General features: G+C 39.1%; 1 protein-coding gene across 11 annotated transcripts in view; it reads right to left on the bottom strand.

Annotated features, from left to right (window-relative positions):
* Positions 1-16328, bottom strand: part of pard3ab (par-3 family cell polarity regulator alpha, b) — a 156327-nt gene that overhangs the window by 71240 nt on the left and 68759 nt on the right. For 10 of the 11 annotated variants that reach the window (XR_013291438.1, XR_013291439.1, XM_077559901.1 and 7 more), the window contains exons 6-9: positions 12273-12364; positions 9593-9676; positions 5716-5841; positions 3498-3886 (exon numbers count right to left, since the gene is read on the bottom strand). Coding sequence is in view for 9 of the 11 variants with exons in the window: in XM_077559901.1 (XP_077416027.1) it covers positions 3498-3886; positions 5716-5841; positions 9593-9676; positions 12273-12364 (691 nt within the window). In the remaining 2 variants the exon portion in view is untranslated. The remainder of the gene's footprint in view (positions 1-3497; positions 3887-5715; positions 5842-9592; positions 9677-12272; positions 12365-16328) is intronic. The other variant, XM_077559908.1, reaches the window with a different exon arrangement.

The following is a 16328-nucleotide window of genomic DNA, read 5'->3' as shown; positions in this document are numbered from 1 at the left end:
CATGATAGACTGCCATCCAAAATTTCATCTGGTTTAGGGGTCTGAATTTTCAAAACAATGTTGTGATTGCTGAGTTACTACTAGAGTTTTCTGTTTGATGACATTTTCATCACATTTCGCAGGCATGCATTTCCCATACAAAATGACAAAAATAATGTTTCCAATTTAAATCAGTCCACATTTTTTCAAAAAGTTTCAATTTTGAATAAATTGCATAAAATCTTTAGGACAAGTCTGTGACATCCCTGGAAAATGCAAAAAATGGGCCGCTTTGAACTAAAATATCTTAACTTCCTGTGTCTTTTTGGGTATAGCTTCTTGAGATTTTTTTGCAGGGCCACTCATGGTAGACGTCCACCAAATGTCATGCTGCGAAGCCAAACTGGTTTCGGGGGCTGAATTATTAGACATAAACAACCATGAGCTTATTCCTAAGGTTTCTATTTAATGTCATCTATCTGTTCAAATTTGCTAGCTATCAGAAAAAATCACTAAGTCGATCTTGGATTGAAGTCCAAACCTGGTTGCTTCAAACCGTAGCAGCAGACATCCTGCTAGTTTAAGAAGTCCTTGAGACTGTTTTATGTGTCGACTCATGATGACTAGCAATTTTTATGCTTCATAGCAGGCTTGAAAGGGTGAATTTTCAAAAGTCAAACTACACTTTCCTACCCAATGACGAAAACCCAAATGTTTCATAATCTGTCTAGCATACAGTTCAAATTTGGTAGCATTGGACAAATTTTGTAGGGCAACTCAGTTTTCTTTAATAAAGAAAAAAGACATCCTAAATTGTTTGCTTTTTATCAAAATGACAGATTTCCTGTTTGTTTTACAGCACGGGACATCTTTGTGGGCCTATTGAGTAGTCATGACAAAACACGTCTACCAGATTTCATGTAGTTGAGTTAAAAAGTAGCTTCGGGGGCTGAATTTTCTAAATTCTCCTTGGAGGCATGTTTTTATGGAAAGCAGTGAATCAACATCTTATTATGAGGACAGTTAGACAGAGGAAATGATGACTAAGACATCCTGTCCAGACTGCTCTCTTATTTGTGCCTGGGAATACATTGTGGGAAGCAACAAGTTGGGACTAAGTGGATTTTAATTATGCAAAGGTCAGCCAGACGCTGGCAGTGTTGCCAAGGTAGCAACTTTTCCGACCCTTCTAGAGACTATTTTCCCAAAAAGTGACTATTAGTGAATGTTTTTTCCCGCTAAGAAACAGAAAACATGAGCGGAATCATTCCCACATTGTTTTGCTAAGACAAGGCATTAGTCCGGTGGAAGACAATATCAGGCTTATAAAGCACAGTCAGGAGGAGAAGGGTACAAAATAATTTCCAAGGTATAAAATATAACGTGGACCACACTGGAGACAGTTATAATTAAGTCCTATCACCAAGAACTGGACATTCCTCCAAAATTAATGAAAAGACAAGAAAACCGGCCAGGGAGGATGCCAAGAGGCCAAAAGAAAACACTGAAGGCGCTGCAGGAATTTCTAGAAAGTAGAGCCTGTTAAGTGAATGTGCCAGCAGTCTCCCCTTCTTCATCATATAGCGGGTAAGGTGGCAAAAACAAAATATTTATTTAAAAAAAACAAGAAAAGCAAACCTGAAATCTTCAAAACGCATGTGGAAAAACGTTGCATGGTCTGATAAAACCAAGGGTGAAATTTTTGGCCAGAATATGACAATAGCAAACATGACGCTGCTCATCAACAAAAACTACAACATACAGTACCCACAGTCAAGCATGCTGGTGGCAACATCATGAAAAGGGGCTGTTTTTCTTTATCTGGAACTAACGCCTGAGACATTGTGAATGTAATTATAAACAGTACCAAACACCAGTCAATGTTAGCACAAAACATTCCGGTTTCTGATTGAAAGCTAAAAAAAAAAAAGTCATCTCCTCCTTCAAGAGGGTGTGCACACTTGTGCAACCATCATTTATTTTCACTTCACTGAATTCCATAAATCGAAAAATGGTGTAACATTCTTACTACTTCTATCTGTTGTATTTTTTATATCATGTAAACCTGGTGTGAGCTTTTGATATTCACTGCCACGACATCACTTTGCTACTTACAGGATTCAAAGGTATAAACAATGCGAGTGTTTAATGCGTGCTGGGAGCAGTGGGATTAAGTGGAAACAAAACGAGATGAGGCGAACGGTCCCCTCTTGAGAGATCTGTCGCTAATCTCTCGCAAACGTCTGCCGCGGCAAGCAAGCGCAAGAGGACATGATGAGGAGATTTCAGGGTGAAGACCAAACAACAAGAAGCATCTGTTTTTGTTTTTGTCACGGATGAGAGAGGGGGGGAAAAAAAGATTCTGGGAGGTTGCAATTCCGTCTTTGTTGCAGCACAGGCGGCTGCTAAGCAACAAGCTCTTCCTCCTGCACCCCCAACTGAAGCCTTGGCAGAGGTGCACCGTGCACACGTGCCACCTGTGCCAAGACGTCCGTCGAAGGCGACGGCAAATTTCTGTGCAAAATGTTCCAAAGCCCACATGTTGCTTTTGTGACATGTGGACTCAAGTATTGGGACACTTTCCACCCACGGAAAGTTAAAATTACCCAGAATGCCAAAATATAACAACAATGGGCTACAAACAGGAATACACTTTAAAAATACACTTTTTTAATATATATATTTTTTTACAATTATTAAAACAGGTTAGTCTCGAAAATGCACTTTTTTAAAGTAAAGTTTCAATACGGGATTAGGGTTTTAATTGGAAATCCCAATCCTTTTTTGTACTCCCGCTCGCTTGCTATATGCTATCAAGCCAACTAGTATTATTTTACCATTTCCATTTGAAATTCAACAAAGACACGATGGAAAATGTAGCGCTTCCTGAACCTAAGATTGCTGTTTTGCGGTATATTAACGTTTTATCTCAGTAGGTGGCCATCTTGCATTCTAGCCATTAGCATATTAGCATTTTACCCAGCTAAGTAGGCTTTGGCGCTTTAGCAATTGTCCACAGAGGCACAAAATGTTCACAAATCAATAGACTTCACACAGATCTGATCGTCTGGATTCGATTAGTTAATATTTTGCATTTTATGCACGATTTGTGATCTACCATAATGTATTTAATATGCCAGTGATTAATTACATCATTGATCAGCTGCAATGTTTCCCACATACACATTAATTTAGAGCGGGCAGCCACAAATGAATTTTGGTTACTACTAAAATATTTGGGCACTACCTGTCAATATGCAACTGTTGTAATAATTTCTATGCTGCATGAAAAGATGCTCTGCTGCTTGTGTGGTCCTTGTATGTGTCTGCTAATCAATACCAGTACCAATTTCCTTTGTGGTATGATACTGCAAATACATTGCCACAAATGACTTAAGTATCAACCATCTCTATAATTAATCATAATGGGCCCACATGGGCGTTTAGTATGCTATCAGTTAGTATTGTGGGAATCCGGGGTTAGTCCAAATTGGTGTCTGGTTGTTTTTTCCCCGTACCTTTCTGAAGCTGAATGTTGAGCCTCCTCCCGACCTTCTTGTTGTAGCCTGGCGTGGGGGTTGATGTCAGCCCCCTCTGTGGCGAGTGAATCTGTCCGGTGGGAGGTTTGGCAGCGGAGACAGCTGGTGGGTGAGCGGTCGACTGATAGCTGTCCGTCTGATCCGGATGCGAGTGAGCGGGCGCTTGCTTCTGGGAGCCGTGTCTGGACATCCTGCGAGGCGCGGGATCCGTGCCAATGGACGTTGAGTCGGCACTGAAGCGGCCTGATGAGTATGCAGGATTCCTCTCGACCTGGGACAGATGCTCGTAGTGGGCTTTCACCGAAGACGGCACCACATGGAACATGATGATGGGAGAACGCATGGCCTGGCGGAACATGTTTTGTGCCCTGGGCGGAGAGAAAACAAGAGTAAAATCACTCAATCTTTCACACAACGTTAAGGGAAAAAGGTTTGCAAGTAGAAAGTAGCTTGAAAGAACCATGTAGCTAGTATGTTGGTAGGTCAGCAGTTTGTTAGTGTGTAGGTAGTTAAGTACCTTGAAGGTGTGTTTGAAGGTAGGCCAGTAGATTTCTGGCAAAAAAGGTAGGCAAGAAGCGTTAAGGCAGCAGGTTGGTAGGCCAGAAGATGGGTGTAAGTAAGGTGGCGGTAAGTACCATTAGGATGGGTTTGTTGATCGAAGGGTCAGTAGAATAGTGACAAGTAGCTCGATAAGTAGCTTCAAAGTAAATATGTAGGTAGTAGGTTGGTAGGTCAGTAGATATGTGGCAAGTAGGTAGGTATGCAAGGAAGTAGTTGGTAGGATGCCACACATTTCCTGGCGGTCTGAGGTAGCATCAGAGGCAGCTACAGTGCGAAAAAAATAGCTGAAAGGCTCAATTCTCTGACTCTTCTGCGCTGAAAATTAGTTGTCCCTGTCAGCTGTTTTCTACATCTGACATCCATCCGTTTTCGATCACCTGAAAATAGTTATGTGTTTATTATTACGCTTTTGGCTCCATCTCGTGATCCTCTTGCTTGGATGGGCCTCCCCCATGGGCTGGCTGGCAGCCCTTAACTCCTGGCCCTTTAGTCACTGTGAGCTCATACAGCATAGACCCCCAAAAGGAAGCTCATGTTGACAGCAGCAAATCCTCACTAGCACCATTTGCTGCAGTCCATCACAAGTTGCTTTGACTTGTCCAAAGAGGACATTTAGCCAAGTGGCGAAAGCGTCAGAGGGCCTTTATTGCATTACTGTGGCGGGAAAATGTGCTGTGAAATTCCAGAAGCCCTTTTTTACAAAATTCCCAGAGGGAGGATGAACTTGTAGATGAGGAGGCAGATGACAACAATATGTAGCGTAGCTCCTATAGAGACGTGATATGGATGCACCTGTGCTTTCAAAGTCACACAACATGAATTGACAGGAGGCCCCTTTCACAGTTTCACCCGATACAGTCATAAAAATAAATATTCGCATCTGATCTGACACTCACTTCTCCCGCACTATTTCGTTGGGAGCAACTGTCCGACAACTATTATTTATACGCTACTCCAGACCCTAATGCTGAAAGTCAACACACATTCACCACGTTCTGCTTCATGGCTCTGATTTGGCAATTTATTGGAATTTTTGTGTTAAAAGGCCTGTTTACTCACTGCCATCAGCCAATGTCTGTTTTTGCCTTTTCACGCTAACAAGATAGTCTCATGTTTACTCGACCGCAGTGAAGATTCACATTATCAAAAAGCGCTCCTGCATATTCACGAGGATTCTCGGATTATGTTCCCGACACAGCGTAAGCGCTGCAAGCGGAACCGCGTACAAATCTCGTGTTTTGGGCCGTGCAGATTCTATAAATCCATTAGAAACCATGCGTGTTTGGTATATTCTCTGAATTATAGCTGTTTGTATGGAAGTAGAAAAACAACAAACATGCAGACACTACATTATCGCCCACTCACGTAGCATGGGGGAATGTAAAGAGGCAGGTGGATTTAGGTAGACGGGAGAATGATGCAAGAAGCGGGATCAGTGGTAAAAGGACGGATTTGACTCCTTTTCCACAAGCTTTCTAAAAAGGCATCCAGGCTGAAAGGATTGCAGGGATAAAATTGGTGGAAACGGTTAACTTAGCACAAGCCTGGGGCACCAGGTACACGTATAGAGGCAAAAAGCAGGACCAAGGAATGCCGTCAAAAAGTCCCAGAGTGGGGCTTCGGGAAGAAGTCTTACTGTTCAAAGCGGATATTCCGCAGGTCCCCATTATTGATTCTGACGATGCAGTCATTCTCCTGGAAGAGGGCCTGCTGCTGTGCCTTGCCACCTCGCTCCAGACGCTTGACCAACAAGCCAAGAGTCCTGAAAAGGTCCAACAGGTTCAAGTCAACACAAGGGAAGACAGAAGATAATGTGGCTGCTTTGGAGTTGAGAATGCTGTCAAAAAAACTAGAAGATGGTGGTATTTATGGTTTATGTATAATATAAAAATATAATATACATAAAAAAATTTTTTAAAAATTGGCTCCAAATCACACCTGATTAAGGTAGTTTTCTACCTAAATCGTAATTCAGTTAAACAAAACATCAACTTAAGATCGTGTTTTTTGTTGTGTTTTGTTTTTTTGTCAACTGAACTGTAGCATTTTTGAGACCATGAAATGACAGATTTAAGGGCCAGGTATATGCGACTGTTGTTACTGACCCCTCTTAACGGTTCATAAATGAAAAAAATTATGTATATTAAAAATGTCCTGTATTTGCCTTTTTTTTTTTTTTTACTTTTAATTATGTATTTAAAAAAATGTTTTTCATATAAAATGTTTAAGTTTTCATACTCTTACTAACATGCTAACATAAAAGTGGAAAAAAACTAATAGAAATATGGCTGCAGCTTTTAGTCATTGATACAGTAATTTCCTAATAATTCATAACATTGAGTTAAAATTAAAAAGATGTACTGTACTGTACAAAACAAAAAAAACGAGTGTGATATTGATTTGTGTTGAGGTCATTTTTCTGCCACTAGATGGTATAATTGCATTTGTGAGACATTGGTGACAGCTCAGTGCATTTCTCTTTTCATATTAAGATCTTTAACATGAAGTAACTTGTGAAATGCTGCACATTTTTAAAATTATAAAATACAACTTAACCCAAGGCTCCACAAATATGCATTATTAAATTTATTACCTATAAATTTTGATTTTAATTAGTGGCTTTAAAATAACATTTATTAACTATAAATTAACTCAAAATAAACACACAAATTTTTACACACCTAATTTTCTTTCAACTTATTTTTAATTAACACAACATATATATATTTTTTAATTATCTTATCACTTTGACCCATGGACATTTTTGACATTCCAAAGAAACAAACGCAAAAGAAGGGTTAATGAAAATGAAGTACTTCATTTAGGGAAAACTAATAATTAGTACTGGCAAACCCTGTGATACCATATATCATATAGAATATCAGATATATTCTTGCAATGGGAAGAGCACAAAATGTTTCCTAATCAACTGGATCACGCTGGTACTTCAAAGCCAGTTGTATTTCATCTTAATGGATTATACTAAAACTGGGCTTCTCACATCAAGGAGTATTCTTGATTTACCAGAACAATCTTTGCCTTTTGATGGTTTATACCTTAAAAGTGTACTTTTGACAGGCGAGCTGAGGCTTGAAGCACCTGAGGCGCCATGCTTGTAATCCGCTGTGGCAAACTGTTTTAGGGCTAGAGGCTAGCTTCACCTGAGAAAGGCGCTCGACGGATTACACAGCCAAAAAGGAACTTGGGAAAAGATGTAGCAAGCCCAACAGAGTCTTCTTGTCGACCTAGAATCCAAGTTTTTTTTCTCCCCCCTCTGAGTGCGTGCCACCTCTGTAAATTGAGTAGATTGTACAGTTTAACACTCGGCCCCGGCTTCTAATTCAATAGGAATGAGAATGTGATTACGGCGAGGGTAGCAGAGTTCAGGGGGGTGGAAGAGTTCAGAAACATTCCCGCTGATTGGATTTGAGTGGGAACGCAATGTGATTTGCTGGGAGAAGGGCCTCCACTTCGCTTGATGAAAGTGTAATCTTGGAATAACGCCGGCCCACACATTTTCCCAATAAAGGCAAACGTGTGTCACAAGTGTGCTTTTAGCATGATTGAGTCAGCCGCGAAGAAGGCGATAGCATCTCCACTAAGTTCGCAGTCACGGATCTTGTTTCGGCTCCTCCGCCTATTCGGGAATATTCAAAGCAGATGTGAAATTCCTTGAAATTCCTCCTCCGGCCAGCTTTGTTCCAGCTGTGCTCAGCGAGTCCTTTGAATCCCGCGGAGAAGCCGTGTCGGGAGGCCCGCGGAAATATGACGGTCACCTGCAGGCGTCAAAGCACTATGATGGATGGTGGCGAACCGGCAAATGGCCTCATGACGTGGGCGGGTGTTTACGTGTTGAGTGGCGGTGTGTGGACGATACAGCGGCACGTTCCAACTCATTTGTTGTGCAAGCGTATGATTCCACTCAGTTTACAGAAAAAAAAAATCCTGGAGTTATACTGTGCATAATGGTTGGCAGTAGGGGTTTATCTGCAGGTACTGAACCTTAAGTATGCAGAGTTTCACTGAATTTGTAAAAATAAAATTTATTGTTTTTAGTTGTTTGAAACAGTCAGAACTAACCCTAGAATTACCAGTATATTATCAAAAGATGTTTGTAGGAGTAATTCATAATGATGACATAATTGTGTAGTTGAAGAATAGGCAAATGAAAAGTTGAAGGGGGCCACATTGGACTTCTTAAATAGATGTATGACAAAAATGCCACTTTAAATATGGACGTGCAAATATGTGCTCTTTATATATTTTATTCATTCATTTTTTCTCAATGCATGTATAAAAGATCTACTATCTTAACCCAACAACAAAGGGTTTGAAACAAATAACAGATCAATTACGTACTGTTTTTTTTTCTTTTTATCTTGCGTAAAAATTACCATTGAAGGACAAAACTCAAGTGTCAAAACTACTGAACAGGAAACCAGAACTCATGTTGTGTATTAAAATCAACTCATTAATTTTTTTTTATATTATTGAGGTACTATTTTTGTCCTTCGTATCATTCCAAACTGGCAATATATCTTTTTTTAAGGCTACTCACTTTTGTAGAATAGGGCAGTAAAACCAGTATAATAGAATTTAATTGAATTTAATTGTAGTATAGGCCAGTATAACCAGTGTAATAGAAACAAACAACTTACAGCTGCAGTCTACTCCTGCATACTCACGGTTCAGCACAGTCTCAGATTTGTTTTTCAATTTGTTTCCAATATTTTTCTATATTATATTTGCTTTGTTTTTTTATTATGTGAATTGTTACTACATTTCCCCCTGTTTTGGTAGAAAATGCAGTGAATATTAATCAGTGTTTTATGAAGATAGTTTTTTTTGTGGGGGGGGGGGGGTATTATTATTTTTTAACTCATTCACTGCCAAAAATTCATTTTAACTATTTCTATTAGTTTAATTTTTTTCCCACTTTTGTTAACAAGAGTATGAAAACTTAAATGTTTTTTTTATTGTACATTTAGAACAGATATAACATTCGTGATTAATCGTGAGTTAACTAGTGAAGTCATGCGATTAATTACAATTACAAACTTTAATCGCCTGAAGCCCCAAATTTTTAATAATGTTTTCTTTTTTTATTCATTCAATGTCATTGATGGCTATAAACGTAAAAAAATCATTTCAACTATTTCTATTAGTTTAACATTTTTTTCCACTTTTGTTAACAAGAGTATGAAAACCTATAATTTTTTTTTTATTGTACATTTAGAACAGATATAAAATGTGTGATTAATCGTGAGTTAACTAGTGAAGTAATGCGATTAATTACAATTAAAAAATAATAATCGCCTGTCGCCCCTAATTTTTAATAATATATTTTTTAAATGATTTTATGGCAGTGAATGAGTTAATTATTTTATTTACCTTTTTAATCAAGGGGCCACTTATCGTGGGTCAACCACAACTTGAAAACAACTTAAACTTAAACATGTCTTATAAAGACTTCCAAAAGAAGCTACTTCCTGCCTAGACAGGATTATTTTTACCTTCGGTCCCTGCCACTGAAAGGCACCACATGGATCCCCAGCGGTCCGCCATCATTTGTCACCTCCACCACTTTGATTAGGTCTCTGCGATCAGGTGGGGACGGAGTTGAGGATGAGGAAGAGAGTGGGGGGTTGGGGGGGGGATGACATCATGTGGGAAAACAGAAAAAGGAGGAGGAAATGTGATGATGGTACACATGAATCAAAACAAAAGGATACAAATTTTAATTAAAACATAGAAAGGAAAATGGTGTTGAAAATGAAACGAACACAAGCCAAACCCGATACTGTGAAACAAAACAAGTGCGTGACAATAATGATGTGCAGTGGAGCTCTTGGAAGGCTCCCAAGGTTTTCTTTTTAAACGAATTCTGGACTGGGTTCAACGCTTTTAGCTTTTGCTGGGCTTCTGCCAGTGCAAGTGTTAATTACAAAAGGCAAGTTTTAAATTAGTGATTTCGGCAACACTTCAACCTCCAACTGCCTTTTAATGATGTGAACATTAGACTGCGGCGCCTGTACTTCAGTGGGTAGAGCGGGCCATCCAGTTAGCAGAGGGATTTTGGTTCGAATCCTGGCTTTGACTGCCTGCTGTCAAAGTGTCGTAGGGCAAGATACTCTAAATTGCCTCCAAGTCGGAATTATACATGAGAACCAGTTATCAATTTCATTACTGGTTGAACAAAGAATGAATACACTACAATATACATATGGACAAAATCTTGGGAATTTTGGGGACTGGGAATCAACAAAAAACACTTTCACTTCTTCCTTTTATCCATATATCTATTTAGTCAAGGACGCAGATAACCAATATTTGGAGTGATATTCATTTTCAGTGAAAAAAAAAAAGGTGGGGGTGGGGGTTGGATATTGGTTGCTTTTTTTTTTAAATACAAATGCCTTGGCTTTGTTGTAATGTCATGTTTATTGAACAATTTTTCTGACTTATCAAAATTCAGAAGTTTTTTGTTATTTATCTTAGACAATAGACATCCTTTTACATTTCTAACAAAATGTTCAGAGAGTTTCAAAGGTTATCAGTACGTCTTAAAAAGTTAAATGGAAACTTAAAGAAGTAAATACCATACCTCTCTATAGTTTTTTACAGTAAATATTTTTCCCTAAAACCTAAAAATACCTGAAATTGTAAACTTTCAAATCTTAGTTTTAATGTCAAACAAAAACAAATTATTCAAAAGGTTCCCAAGGTCAACAGCATCTCTTATAAAGTTAACTGAAATTTTAAACAACTAGTTCCCTGAGATTAAAGATTTAGATTTACTTTTTTATCGGCCGTCAGCTTATTTTCTTTAAAGGCCGATAACGATAATTGTCAAAATGCCCAATATCAGTGCCCTAATAATGTCCCTAATATTTTCCCTCTTTGCTCCCTGTGGTGTCCCAATACTTTTGTCCACAATCATTTTCATTTCATTTTCTTCACTTTCCACTTCCTGGAGGTGTCCTAATAGTTATGTCTGGACTCCAAATATTTTGTCACACGTCACACGTGAGACCCAAGACTTTTGTCCAAACTCCATGTTCTTCACATCTCAACTTCCTGTACGTGTCCCAATAATTTTATCTAAATACTCCATTGTCTTCACTTTTCAATTTAGGTATGTATCACAAGAATACATTTGTTTATAGTTCCTGTAGGTATCCCAATGCCTTTGCCCAAATTGAACATTTTATTTCCCTCTTCACACAAGCTAAATTCCAAATTAAATTTTTTCACTTTCATTTACATAGGTGACCAAATACTTAACATGTCCCAACGTCCCATTTTCTTAAGATTTCAATTATTTTATTTATACATCCTGTAAATGTCTCACTATTTTTGCTCAAACTGTCCATTTTCTTTCACGTTTCACTTCATCTAGATATCTCAATGCTCTGTCCAAATTCCACATTTTCTTCATTTGCATTTCCTTGTAGGTGACCAAATACTTCTGTCAAACAACATTTAGTTCAATTTTCACTGCGGTGTCCATTTCATCTATATACCCATTGCCGTATACATGTAGAGCCGGCAAAATGGAGAAAAACAAGTGCTTGCATTTGCAGCCGAGCACTACAAAAGATCACCCGGATGCCTCGCTGCTTTGAAACAATAACTGTGATTAGTTTGGGGGGGTGTACGCGGGCGCCTTGTTGACAAGCAGGAGGCGTTGGAAGAGTAATAATAACAGCAATAGCATACCTGCATATCAAAGTGGAAAGAAAGAAGACCATAACCAGACACGCTTGCTAATAACATTGGCGGCGGAGTGGAGGAGTGTGTGGGAGCTTCCACGGCGCTTTGCTCCCACTCAAGAGTGACAGGCTTGAAAATGACTTTTGCTATATTGCGTCAGTTTCCAAGAGTTGTCTTGCTATTGTGCTCCAAATAAGATATTACACCACTTACAAAAACTTGGGGATGCTGGGCTCTGGGGTGAAATTGGAGGAACCGAAAATGCACTATAACCTTACATAAAGGTGAACTCAATTTGACTACTTTCTCCAAAGTTTTGAATGCACACTGTTCAAAGTTTCATTTTTTTTTTTTTTAACAACTTGCATTGCATTAGGTTCATCCAAAAATGTCACCCCAAGGCCAACTAATGCTAGTATATACTTCTTCATCCAAGCAGTAAGTGTCCTTGGAAGAGGTTACGGTAAGTTGGAGACTCACTCAAGAGACCTGGCGGCGGTGTGGTCCAAGCATGAATCGGCTCGGCCCAACGGCTCGATCCGGCCATTTTCTTGCTCTCTTGCCTCGTCCTCCTGCAACCAAACAGACAAAATGGTCATTGGACAAAACAATTGTGTTTAATGTAAGCAAGTGTCCCAAATACTTTTGTCCTAAATACAGTTTTTTTTGCATGTACTCTATGAGTTCCTATTGCTTTTGTCCAAATGCCAAATCTTTATTTTTCCATTCCATCCATCCATTTTCCTAACCGCTTGCCCTCACAAGGGTCGCAGGGAGCGCTGGAGCCTATCCCAGCTGGCTTTGGGCAGTAAGCGGTACACCCTGAACTGGTTGCCAGCCAATCGCAGTATTTTTCCATTCCCTGTATGTTAAATTGTTTAAAATTTAAAATGTTATTTTATTAAAGGTGCAAGTCGCAACATTGAGTGTTAAAATAACCATATTTTTCACCCACACATGTTTTAAGAATTGTATAATGGACAGGAGGCACTACTAGGTGTGTTTCCACCGCAGGACGTTCGGGTATGGGGAGGTGGGTAGGGACTTTCAGAGGAACCGTCCTCTCAGCCGGCCCGCTTGAGGCTGTGTCTCACTGCGGAGTACAACCCATTAAACGCTGTCACGAGTTTGGATCGACACGATAACGCCGCGGGACGGTTTCTCCCGTGACGTCAGCCAAGCACCGTGCAACGAAAATCACAATGAGGAAAGAGAAAAACTTTAGGTGGTTGCGTTTTTTCTGCTTTTTATTTTATGTACTTGGCGTGGATGGATAGTTTGAGTGAGAGGAGACAGCGTTTAGATGGAGAATTTGAAAAGGCTGACTCGCAAGTCACGAGTTTTGATCGACACGTAATCGCCCCGCGACGGTTTCTGTGATGTCACCCAAGCATTGCGCCGCTAGAAATTAGAAAGAGAAAACCTTTTTCTCTGCTTTTTATTTTATGTACTTGGCGTGGATGGATGGTTTGAGTGAGAGGAGACGGCGTCTAGATGAAGAATTTGAAAAGGCTAACAGAGTGGAAATCAGCACCAAAGGCCGATCGGGAGTTTATCGGGCCGGCGGAGTACCTATCCTTGAGTAGGACCTCCGCTCGTCCCCGTACGTTCTTGTAAATGTAGCCCGGTTGGGAAGGCTCCTGCAGTGGAGACACGCACATACGGGACTGGCCCCGTAAATTTACCCCGAAGTTCCTGCGATGGAAACGCGGCTACTGTAGCACAATGGCTGTTGCCCCTATTTTACTGTAGAGTGAAATAATGATCTCTCCCTGATTTATAATAATGATAATGATAATGATTTTTCCCTGTCAGGCGAGTGGATAAATATTGGAGCAGCGTTAATATTAGAGTAGGTGGAAAAATATGAGGATGAAACGGGACCAACAGGTTGCTTTCTTCTTGCTAAAAAGGTAAGACCTCGTCATGAAAATGCGATATGGTCTATTTATGATAAGCAATGCACAATAAAACTACCACTAACTAGTGTCTCGGCACTCGGGGCGCGTGCACGTCGCTGGCTTCCATTCCAATTTTCGCCAGAGAGGTCACAAATCTGCAAAAACTGTGTATCTTGCGACATGGACCTTTAAGGATCATGTTTACAAAAAAAGTTGACAAAAAGAACTCTTAGCCCAAAACAAGCACTTTTTCCACAATTAACTCATTCACTGTCATTGACAGCTATAGACGTCAAAAATTCAGTTGAACTATTTCTATTAGTTTAATTTTTTTCCCACTTTTGTTAACAAGAGAATGAAAATCTAGTGTTTTTTATATTGTATTTAACGTAATTTAATGTATGTAAATTTGTGATTAATAGTGAGTCAATTAGTGAAGTCATGCGATTAATTACGATTAAAAATAGTACTCGCCTGACGCCCCTAATTTTTTAATAATCTTTTCTTTAAAAAAAAGGAAAAGATTATTATAAAAAAAAAAAGAAATCAGGCGATTACAATTTGTAATCGTAATTATTTGCACTACTTTACTAGTTAACTCACGATTAATCACAAATTTTATATCTGTTCTAAATGTACCCTAATAGAAATAGTTCAAATGATTTTTTGACGTCTACAGCTGTTAATGGCAATGAATGAGTTAAACACATTTTCACAAGATCTGTAGATCTTTTAAAAAAAAAATTTTCTCTTTCTGTTGAAGTTGATTCAAGTTATTGTTGGGGAAAACATGTTTGGTTTTAAGAGAAACAAAGCAAATCTTAATAGGAAAAAAAAGAAAAAAGTGAAACTTGTTTATTAAAATTTTTGGGCCATCCTGGAACTACTTGAATTGCATAAAGTTGAAGCTAATCGGACAGCACCAGGAGGGACAGACAGGTGGAGGTCTTCAACACCAATAAAGATTCATAGACTTCAATATAACATTGGTCTTCTCTGTTCTGTGTATTATTTTTAACACACATGGTCACACATGAAGACGCACTAGCACACGAGCGTGCATGAGCACGCACACAATTGTCGGCAGCAACAGCAAAAGCGGAGAGAGCGTAGACCTAATCAGTATGAAAATGAGTCGTGTGTGGTTGCCATGACACTTCGGGACCAGCCGCAGGAGGCCGGGGGTCGTCATTTTTTTCCTAAAAGTCATCTCTCGCCTGTTCAGACCGCTGCTGATGGCACTCTACCGCAAGGCGACAAGCGGAGCCTCGCAGGGAGTGCGATAACAGGATCAGCGGAAATTCAACGCAATCTGTTCCCGGAGGATGTCCAACCTTTCATTTTGGAAAGGTTGCACATTTTAAGGGAAACTAATTTTAAAAATACATACTACAGGTACTGTATAAATCAGAGTACAAAAGGTACATAGGTAGGTAGTACAATTTTTCTTCAGTATGTGCCTCGAGATACCAGTGATCCAACATACAAGTTTTTCATGGTATGTGCTGTTCTTAGGTGTGTGGGTTTTTTTTTGCCTTGACTTGCAAGCACTGATTCGAGATACAAGCATTGAATTATGGCAGCAAACTGAACTCATTTCACACTTCACAATAAGCTGCAGTTTTGCAGATAGCGAACACTTCTCTGTGAACTAAGTACTTCTTTAACGTTCACATTCCGACATCTTTCAAAACACCGACCGCAACCCCCCGCCCCAAAGATCAGCTTTGCCACAGCTGCTGAAAAAAAACCTACATGAAACACTTACATTTATATTCCAATTCATTATGTTATCATGCTCAGTTTATATAAATTACAATATAATTGTAATAAACTGATCTTATAAATAATAAATGGCATTTCCATTTATTTCATCCAGGAACGACTATTTGAGAGTTATAAACGTGGTCACTAAACAAATTAAACTCTCAAGGCACTGCTGTAAAGGTTTTATTATGAATTTAGTGTGCAATGAATAAGATGGCTTAAATATTGTAAAAAAAAAAAAATAATAATAAAAAAGCAAATGTACAACATAAAGGGACAACTAGGAAAAGAAATTCTGGTACTAAAATCTGTCCAATTAATGCTTTTATGTTGGGCTTGAGATTTTTTTTAGTGTTTATTAACATTTTGACAACCATTTATATAAAAACTTGTCATTTTATCACTTGTATATTGTCATATGTTGGAGATGATTTTTAAAATACTGATTATTTCTCAATCAGCATAATGGCAGAAAATTGGTGTTATCGGACAGTGAGTAACACTGTGATTACTCCAAAATGATATAAAAAAGAAGACCCCAAAAAACAGCCTTTTTGTATTGAGCGATTTCAAGTCAAAGTCTTTCAGTACTGAAAATCTACTGAAGCCTGTTTCATCAAAGGACATTTTACTTATGAACGCAGAAAGCTCCCAGTGTGATATTACTATTCATGAACATTTGAAAACAAAGAGAGAGAGCTCCTGGGACGAAGAAAAAAAGACTCAGTTTATCAGGCCGGGGAGCAGGCGAGGTAGCGGGTGCACTATCTCCTAGAAAGCGCAAACAAGACAGGCTTTCATCACGGCACACTCTCGACATTTCACTGCCGCACTTTTTTCTTTCAATACGCGACATCGGCCAAGATCT

This window comes from Vanacampus margaritifer, chromosome 2 (genome assembly GCF_051991255.1).
Source record: "Vanacampus margaritifer isolate UIUO_Vmar chromosome 2, RoL_Vmar_1.0, whole genome shotgun sequence".
NCBI classification, from domain to species: domain Eukaryota; kingdom Metazoa; phylum Chordata; class Actinopteri; order Syngnathiformes; family Syngnathidae; genus Vanacampus; species Vanacampus margaritifer.
The sequence above is the reverse complement of the archived record's forward strand: the minus strand, read 5'-3'. Positions and strand labels throughout refer to the sequence as shown.